Genomic DNA, 9,696 nt, shown 5'->3' on the forward strand with positions numbered 1-9,696 from the left:
TGCCAGTCCCCAGTGAGAGTCGGTGAAAATGAGTCATGCAGTACGAGTTTGCCAGGAACACTGTGAGTGGATGGGATGTGTGTGTGTGTGTGTGTGTGTGTGTGTGTGTGTGTGTGTGTGTGTGTGTGTGTGTGTGTGTGTGTGTGTGTGTGTGTGTGTGTGTGTGCGTGTACACCTGTGGGAATGCATGTTTTTCATCCAGTGCAAGGTTCATTGCTGGTTGCAGTGAATATTTTTGGTGGTGTTGTTGTTGTTGTTGTTGTTGCGAGTCTGCTGCATTCCTTATTTTTAAGGTCTAGACTCTTGACTCTTGAGTTTGGTGGCCTTTTGAAAGCACACACTTGTTTTACAGTATTTTGTCCTACTGTAGGCCAAGATTTATAACGACAGAGGCTTTCCTCTTTTAAGCTATCTTCTTCAGAAATGATTTTTTTTTGATGCAGCAGCTCAGCAGTGTGACTCGACTTATCCTCAGTGCTACAAACTCACTGTGCTTGGAACATTGATGATTGAGAAATGGGCTGATGGCCCGGTCAGATGTAAGATACGCATGTGTGTGCACGTGCAGGAAATGACGACACACTACAGAGGCAGAATGTCCAGTTGAAAACGACCAAGATGGTGGCCCGTGATAAATCACAACCTAGTGGATTGCTTCCCATGCACCCAGGCTCCCCCGCATACAACATGTTCATCATCCAAGAGCCTGCGTTACAAAACCAACCATCAGATGCTCCATCATTACATGAGGTGCTTTCGGGTAAACACTGTTTCCAGTCCCCAGATCTTTTTAAAAACTTATTTCTCTTTCATGTCCCCTTTGTCCAATGGACACTTCAGCTTCCACTCACTTCCTCTGCACCAAGTTGTCCCAGTCCCCTCAACCTGGCATTTTCGGTTTCTTCAGGTGAAGGACTCAGACTTACCTGGACCATTCTATAACCCTCTCTCCAAGCCATGATTAACACCGACAGGTTACATTTGGCTTCTCCTCCAACAGCGAAGAAACTCGTTAGAAAGCGAGTGTTCCATGTAGATTTAATCAATTCACTTGTTCGTTAGATAAAGCTTGTTCAGAGTCGTTGCCATATTGAAAAGTGTTCACTTGGTGTATGCTTGGCTTATACACTTTCTCACCCTCTCAGGGTTAGAGTGTCAATGGTGGTTCGAACATTCTTGTGTTTGACAGGAGGATTTGACCTTTGAAGCAAATCATCCATCAGACAAACATGAACACGGTGAGGCTTGTTCTGGACATTTTATTGGTGTGGAAAAGCAAGATGAAGATTATGCACAGGAAGAGCAAGATTGGCACAGCACAATGTGTCGGTGAGTTCATGCAGACACTGCCTTCTCTACTTTTTAATTTGTGTCTGTCTGCAAGAAATGATTTCGAATTTTGTACTTTTATTCCTGTTTCCATCATGTCCTTTCCTTAATTGATCCTTCTGAAACCCCAACAAATCACACTGCTATATGATAGGGCCGAGGTTCCAAGACAACTCGGATGATCTATTAGTTAGGCCCACTTGGCTGCACCTGGATGGGTTTTTGAGGGTCGTGGAGTAGCGGCTGAAACCCGAATCCTATCCAGGTTCCTCCAGATGACTCCATCTTTCCTCTTTACTTCTTTGGGTTCCTTCTTGCTCTTTTGTGTGATTCAAGACGATCAGTTTGTCGAGAAGCTCACAGGGTCACAGTGTAGCTCAGAAGTATCAAAATCACTTTTGAGCTGTGTAGCCTTGGTTTGATTCCTGGCCGGACGGTAAATTGTCGGCTTGACGCTTCACAGGCAGGATTTGGTGCACCATCCTTTAAATGAGGACTTTAAACCATCTGTTAACATCCACTTGGGGGATGTTGAAGATCCCACAATGCTTTTCAAAGAGAGTCGGTCATTATGTCCAAATTCACCCTGGATCTTGGCATAATGGCCAACCTGGCAGAATTCTAAATAGCTATCCTGGTTGTGGAATGTTTCAGCAGCACTGCATTGGAGTCGTGAGCCGTCCACGTGTGGAAACATTCACAATAGGCTGTATGTGCTCTTATGCCCCTAAAGGGATATGGAGTAACAATAACATTGGTTTTAAGGACTATATCAATTATTACCTTGTTGTAAAGCACATGAGCTTCTTCATCAGAGATGTAAGCATTTGCAGTGTCATGCCCTTCCTGATGTCGGGCGTCCAACATTATGGGGATCAAATCGTACACAACCGAAGCATGCCATAAAATAGAGGAGCTATGTGAGCTTTTTGACTCGATTGCGAGCTGGTCGGTTGTTTGAAGTCAAAACCCAAACTGAAATAATTATGTCTACCTGTTGGCTTTACTGATGCCATGTTCTTTCTCACCTTGTGCAGACACAACTCTCGAAGAAAGGTCCGACATGAGGGAAGAACATCAACATTTACAAAGCCAGATTCTCAAGGACATGTCTTGTCTCTGCTGAAGGAGCTTCATCAGGAGCTGGAACTTAGCAAAAACCAGGAGGAAGAGGATAATCGGCAGAGAGACTGCGAACTGTCGGGGTTCAAGACGGATTTCAATGTGGAACTTGAGTGCCTGGAGGTGACGCTGTGTCGTCGACGTGCGGAACTCCGTCGCTGTAACCGTCTCTTGGCGCATGCACATAACGATCTTGAAGAGACCAGAGGCAAGCTAAACTTTTACTCCTGTCTTGGGAAGAAACAATATATGGGTAGTGGTTGAGACAGCGCAAATGAATTGCTGTACTACTATGGAAATGAGGCAGAACTATAATTTGAATGTATGGAGCGTCGGAGGTGAAGCTTGAGGGATTGACATCCAAGGAGGTTGAATGGCTGTGTAACCGAAACAAAGATGACCAAGGTCCAATATTCAGGGTCGTTCATTTGTTGTAGATATATACCATGGCAATATAATTGTCCAGTGAAGGGAAACAAAATGGCAGTGACACACAGTCAAATACAAAAGGAAAGAAGGAATGAGCAATCAAGGAGGCCCACACTAACAGATTGTACCTAGAGTCTGGTGACATTAACAATCGTAAATAGACATACCACTTTTACTAACTACGAGCAGTTATGCCGGGTACCAAACAAAACCTGTGCCAATTACGATGCCATGCCACACCACCTGCTCCAATGACGATGCCATGCCACACCACCTGCTCCAATGACGATGCCATGCCACACCACCTGCTCCAATGACGATGCCATGCCACACCACCTGCTCCAATGACGATGCCATCCCACACCACCTGTTCCAATGACGATTCCATCCCACATCACCTGTTCCAATGACGATGCCATCCCACACCACCTGTTCCAATGACGATTCCATCCCACACCACCTGTTCCAATGACGATGCCATCCCACATCACCTGTTCCAATGACGATGCCATCCCACACCACCTGTTCCAATGACGATGCCATCCCACACCACCTGTTCCAATGACGATGCCATCCCACGACACCAGTACCAATGACGGTGCCATCCCACACCACCTGTACCAATGACGATGCCATCCAACACCACCTGTACCAATGATGATGCCATCCAACACCACCTGTACCAATGATGATGCCATCCAACACCACCTGTACCAATGACGATGCCATCCCACACCACCTGTACCAATGATGATGCCATCCCACACCAATGATGATGCCATACCACACCACCTGTACCAATGACGATGCCATCCCACACCACCTGTTCCAATGACGATACCATCCTATTTCATCATTTTTATCAAACTATATTTCCCATGGCTGGTCCACCCCAAGAACTGCTACTAAAACTGCAAGCAGTGATTTCTATGTCGGCTTCTCCATTTTCTCTGAAACCACTTAACCAATGATGTTTCAGTAATCAAACTTTTATCATCATGGGTACTTGATGATATTCCTACTATAGTGTCGCATCAATTGGTTCAGCAGTTTGCTAGAAGATTTTTAAAGGTTTCAGCTTCAATCCAATATAGCCGCACAACCATGTGTCCTATGATGTTATAGTTATTAAACTTTATTTATCATGGTTAGTCGACCCATTGATGTCATAGTAATCAAACTTTGTTCCACATGGGTAGTCGATCATACGTGTAAAGTTTTGCTCGGCCATTTCGAAGATTTTTAAAGGTTCCTTTTTTTTTCAAAATATCTGCCTGTCCCACAACATTCCCGATGACGTCATCAAATTAATTCTGTCCACTAATTTATTCGGAGATCCTCAAAAATGTTTGTTTTGATTGGATAAAGAATTTGACACGTCCAATTATGATGTCATAATTAGGACACCACTGGCATCATCATTATCAAATGTAGTTCGCCAAAAACAGTCCCTGACCTATGCAAAGTTAAAAAAAATAATTCATACGGCGGTTCCAGAAAAGATGTCCAAAGTTTTTCCTTTTTTCCCAAGTGGCTGCCATACCACATGATCTATAAAGTAATATTTATCAATGAAAAAGTATCCATGGTTATCCGCTCCGATGACTAAAGTTTCGCAGCAATCGCTCAAGCGGTTGTGAAGAAAACAAATTTTAAAGGGAATAAACACTGAAAATCTCCAGCGGGAGAAAGAAAGAGAATCAGCGTTGAGAAACAATAGGGTACCATCCGGAACCCTCATGATTAGTGTTTCAGTCAAATCAAGGGAGACGTGAATCACCCCTCCCTCCCTTGATAGAGAACGGTTTCTCTGTACGCAACATCAACACAGGGACTGAAAATTCGTTTCTTCGCTTCTACTGGACGAATTCGGCTGAAAATTTCAGAAGTAAATCCTTTGTACATCGAGGTGATAAATTCCAAATTTCAGCAAAGTCCGTTTCTGCATTCTTGAGTTTTTAACGAAAACCCTCAAATTCAACGTTGGTGTCTGCCAGTCTGTCCCCCCAGTCACCCAAAATGGGATGGTGCTCATATCTCAAAGGTTACACAATGAAACGAGCTAAAACTTGTAATATACATCGGCCAATACATCGAATTCATGGCGTTCGTAACAAATTCTACCGATGTGCCATCGTTTTTGCTCATTAGCTATATGCTCGAGTTCTGTTCTTTTGCGGTGTGCTTTAACCTTGTGGTGTGCTTTAACCTTGCGGTGTGCATAACCTCGCTGTGTGCTTTAACCTTGCGGTGTGCATAACCTCGCTGTGTGCTTTAACCTAGCGGTGTGCTTTAACCTTGCGATGTGCTTTAAATTGTGGTGTGCTTTAACCATGTGGTGTGCCTTAACCATGCGGTGTGCTTTAGGCTGAGGTCACATTTGCTCTATGGCGAGGATACGGCGGCCCTACGCCCTCTGAATTGACAGAAACGTGCGGCGGCCACAGAGAAACTGAGGTGGCCTCAGGGTGGCCCTCCACCGTTTGGCTATATTTTACAGGCCGTAGGGTCGCCGTGGAATTATAGCGCAGAGTTATAACTTCTTTTCATTTCTACGTTCGCCGTAGCAATTCGACAAGCCAAGCTATGATGTAGATGTGTTCCACGTCGACCGTACGTAGGGCGTACAGTGGGCTTGCGTTATTCGTGCAGCTGCCGTAAGCTCTTCTCATTGAAAAATGAATTTTCCCAACGCCCCCAAAAATTACGGCGGCCGTGCTATTTCCACGGTCGCCGTACGGTGGCCTTGCGGTCTGTGTGACGTGCGCTACCGCTAGAGATCGGAGTATAGGTGTTTGCCTATACACAGTGGTGCCCCCAGAATCGCAATTTAATTCGTTCCAGGAGGCTGTTCGGATTGCAAAAAGTTCGGATTCCAAAAATATTTTCCCAATAAGAAATAATGGAGTGAATTAATCCGTTTGTGGACCCCAAGAAAACCCACTTTCAACTGAAATTCCCCATGTTTAAGGTAAAATAAGATGAGTAAATGACCTTCGGTGGCGGTGTATTGTATGTAAACTGGTACAATCACCACATCCAAAGGTCCACACAGGCTCCTGCTCCGTCCTGGGTTCCGATCGCTCGCGCACACTGCGAGAGCGCTGCCCCCAGGGCAACTCATCAAACATGATGCCCGCAGAACTACAATTACTTTCATCAAACGCATCGGGCTGACATAATCATGGATATTCCAAATTACAACCGGTTTTGCTGTGAAATTCAATCCTTGCCCGACAGTCCGTCACACCACGTGATCGGATTGCTTTTTTGTTATTAATTAAAACACAAGATGATTAAAAAAACAAACATCACAAATGAAGGTGAAAACACGAGGTAAGGCCTGTCACATTTGGCTCGGCGGCCGGAGGGTCTACAAAATGTACGGGCACTAGCAATTATAGGGCAGCCGCAGTATTTCCACGGGCACACAATGTGGCAGTGACATATGTTTTTATTTTTCGGGTAGACGTACGGGATATTTATAAATTGTGGAGACCGAAAACGTGGGGGTCTCGTACGGTCTTTGATTTGATGTCACACGGTGACCAAAGGGCGTTCCTGCGGCGGCCATATAATTTTCAAGGCAGACGCAAGGTGCCCGCAAGACGACCGCAAGACGACCGCAGGGGGACCACAGGGGGGCCCTAAGGCGAACGTGCGGCCAGACGGACGGTAACGAATGGGTTAATTTTTTTTTTTTTTAACCAGTTCTTTTGTTTCGGCTTGTCGAATTTCTATGGCGAACGGAGAAATGAAAAAAGTTATAACTCCGCGTTACAATTCCACGGCGACCTTACGACCTGTAAAATATAGCCATATGGCGTAGGGCCACCCTGAGGCCACCTCAGTTTCTCTGCGGCCGCCGCACGTTTCTGTCAATTCAGAAGGCGTACGGCCGCCGTATCCTCGCCGTAGAGCAAATGTGACTGAGTCCTAAAGTATCGATCGACACACGAGAGATGCTTTCACGAGGACTTCCACCGACGAACTGAATGAACAAAGCGCGAAGATGCGGTTCGAACAGGTGGGGGAGACACGTGAACAAACATGAACGCTTCGTTGTGTTCGGTTTTTTGAAATGTATTCGGTTTTTAGGGCAAAATTTTCACGAAAAAATTGTTCGGATTCCAATTTGTTCAAACAATGGGGCATTCGGATTCTGGGGGCACCACGGTATATTATAGTTGTAGTATATTCAGTTATATATACTGGTATATTTTTATTTAAGTTTAAAAAAAATGGTATATATACCCACTCGTTACCGTCCGTCTGGCCGCACGTTCATCTTAGGGCCCCCCTGCGGTCCCCCTGCAGTCACCTTGCGGGCACCTTGCGTCTGCCTTGAAAATTCTATGGCCGCCGCAGCGACGCCCTAAGGTCACCGTGCGACATCAAATCAAAGACCGCATGGCACCCCCACGTTTTTGGTCTCCACAATTTATAAATACGCCGTGCGGCTACCTGAAAAATAAAAACATATGTGACTGCTACATTGTGTGACCATGGAAATACTGCGGCCGCCGTGTAATTGCTCGTGGCCGCAGATTTTGGAGACCCCACGGCCGCCGTGGCAAATGTGACCGAGGCCTTAACCATGCGATGTGCTTTCGATGGAGGATGGTGGAGGTTTTGCTTTTTCCGCTGGAGGGGGTTTAGCTCTTTTCAATGGAGGAGAGTTTATCTCTTTGATGAATGATGGTGGAGGTTTTGCTCTTTACAATATGGGATGGAGGAGGTTTAGCCATCTTCGATGGAGGATGGTGTAGGTTTTGCTCTTTACAATATGGGATGGAGGAGATTTAGCTCTCTTCGATGGAGGATGGTGGAGGTTTCGCTCTTTACAATATAGGATGGAGGAGGTTTAGCTCTCTTCGATGGAGGATGGCGGAGGTTTAGCTCTTTTTGACGGAGGGGTACTTTTCGATCGCGGTTTCGCTCTTTGCAATGGAGGATGACAGGACTAGTCGATGGCGGAGGCTTTTTCCTGCGAATCAATGAATCTAGTCAATAGGCTTATTCGTTACTGACACAGGTTTCTGGTTGTGGTACTGAAATTTGAATTATACTTTAAAGAAATGTCATTTGCCTAACAGTAGTGTGAGGAATGCATTTGCCTTTCCCTACTTAGACACCAGAGCTCATTTCCATTCCCAAGTCCAGATGAATCCAATCAATGCCATTCCCCAGAATAATCCATTCCCTACATAACAAAAGTATATTGGTGTGTGCCATGGGATGGTTCTGAGTGAGCTCCCTCCCTATTTTCAGTCTCATTGGTTCATTCTTTGAACGTATGCATGTCATTGAGCAATGATGACGTTAAACCTCTCGTAACGTTGAACTCCTTCGATCATGTTATCCCAGAACCCTTTACGGTTATAATTATGACTTTTAAAATGACGTTGCACTGGAAAGTGTGTGTGTTTACAGGATAGCCTACAAAATGACAAGATGCGTTTACAATAATTGTGTCGAACACTGCATTCATCGGACATATGAATAATGTTCTTCAGAGATTTGTCACAGACATCACGTTCATTGTCTTTCGAGTTCATATTGCTCCAGACTGCAATCCCTTGCAGCTCTGGAGTGCGTATGAGTATGGACGAGGCATATTTCGGGAAAAAGAGTTGTATTTTCGCTCAGTGCTCGTCTTGTCCTAAATAAACCTCTGAAGCATCGTTGCACCAGTCAGTCTGGACGAAGAGCAATCGACCAGCTTTGGTCACCATGTCCAGATATGAAGCTTCTCCACAAGATTCTCTTGCTGTGTGACATAATGTATGGCTCGAATAATCTATCGGTGTTCAGCAACCTGAAAATAAGCAAACCCTGTCATTTCACGAGCCACGCTGTATGGACGATTTAGTTAACGGTGTCTATCTCCAAGATTGTTCACTTCACTCGGACAATCCTAATGTTGAAGCAGTTCCATAAACCGGATTGAAATCCATCAGTGATGTACCTTTTCGACTCAAGTAAGCTGTTCACCTTTAAAACTCCTTACTTTTGTCCATTTGTTCTTTCCTTTCAAGATCGGCAAGAAGATGTTTTTCTCTCTTCCTGAAAGCCGAATCTATGGATGATTATAAAATATTTTTGAATTTTTACTGGATTGTAATTGAGGCACTCTTATAAAAAAATTAAAAAAAAAACATTCAAATCCCTTTTTCTCCATGGGCCTTCTGCTCCCTTCGCTCCCATCGTCTCAAAACCTCCTTCGTCTTTTTCTTTCCTTGTCATTCCCAAACTTCAAAACACACGCTTTTCTTACCCTCCCCACTCATCTTCCTTTTCACAAATTTTCTCGTGGCACCTCCTCTCCAAAATCCGGTTGCGTATGCACCCTTTTGTCCTTTAATACGCTTTCCCTTCTCACAGATTAAATTATTTTCCTTACCACATCCCCCACAGAGCTACATGGCAGACAGTTATCCCTCCCCCGCACCAGTTTGGCCCAACTCACTGTTGCCAAGACGGTGACACGGCATCTCCGTGACAACCACCATTGCGTAGGGATGTCGCTAGGTGTGGTAGAAGAGAAAATACCATGGAACAACTGATCCTCACTGACCCACGCAGCACAACTGAGAGTCCCAGGAAAAAAAAAAGTGACACATTTACCGAAGTGTAAATTGAGCCTTGATACAAAGTAAAGAGTCCCGCTTCTCGATCTTTTGGATATAACAAAAGGAGGAAGTGGAGGGGGCTCGGGGGTTGACGCTGTTTGTTTAAATACCTGAAGTCACAAGTTATTTGGACATTCTGTCCGTGACTTGTGCTGTTAAACCAACATTGAGTGCTGTTTTTGGA

The 9,696-nt window shown here is 44.9% G+C and overlaps 1 protein-coding gene and 1 long non-coding RNA gene across 11 annotated transcripts in view; one reads left to right on the plus strand and one right to left on the minus strand.

Annotated features, from left to right (window-relative positions):
* LOC147012547 (uncharacterized) overlaps positions 1-4,031 on the plus strand; it is a 68,304-nt gene extending 64,273 nt beyond the window's left edge. For 9 of the 10 annotated variants that reach the window (XM_085855659.1, XM_085855660.1, XM_085855652.1 and 6 more), the window contains 3 exons: positions 569-750; positions 1,190-1,329; positions 2,367-4,031. In XM_085855659.1, the coding sequence (XP_085711785.1) occupies positions 569-750; positions 1,190-1,329; positions 2,367-2,715 (671 nt within the window). In that variant the 3' untranslated portion in view covers positions 2,716-4,031. Of the gene's footprint in view, positions 1-568; positions 761-1,189; positions 1,330-2,366 lie in introns of all 10 variants that reach the window. The other variant, XR_015051396.1, reaches the window with a different exon arrangement.
* Positions 3,893-6,438, minus strand: LOC147012549 (uncharacterized). Its single transcript, XR_015051402.1, has 2 exons — positions 5,125-6,438; positions 3,893-5,089 (listed from the first exon to the last, which is right to left on the minus strand). It is a non-coding gene; the product is annotated as an uncharacterized LOC147012549 (long non-coding RNA).
* Between the last annotated feature and the right edge of the window lie 3,258 nt (positions 6,439-9,696).

The sequence above is a fragment of the Eptatretus burgeri genome, chromosome 14, assembly GCF_056783735.1.
Source record: "Eptatretus burgeri isolate ZD-2024b chromosome 14, Ebu_testis_v1, whole genome shotgun sequence".
NCBI classification, from domain to species: domain Eukaryota; kingdom Metazoa; phylum Chordata; class Myxini; order Myxiniformes; family Myxinidae; genus Eptatretus; species Eptatretus burgeri.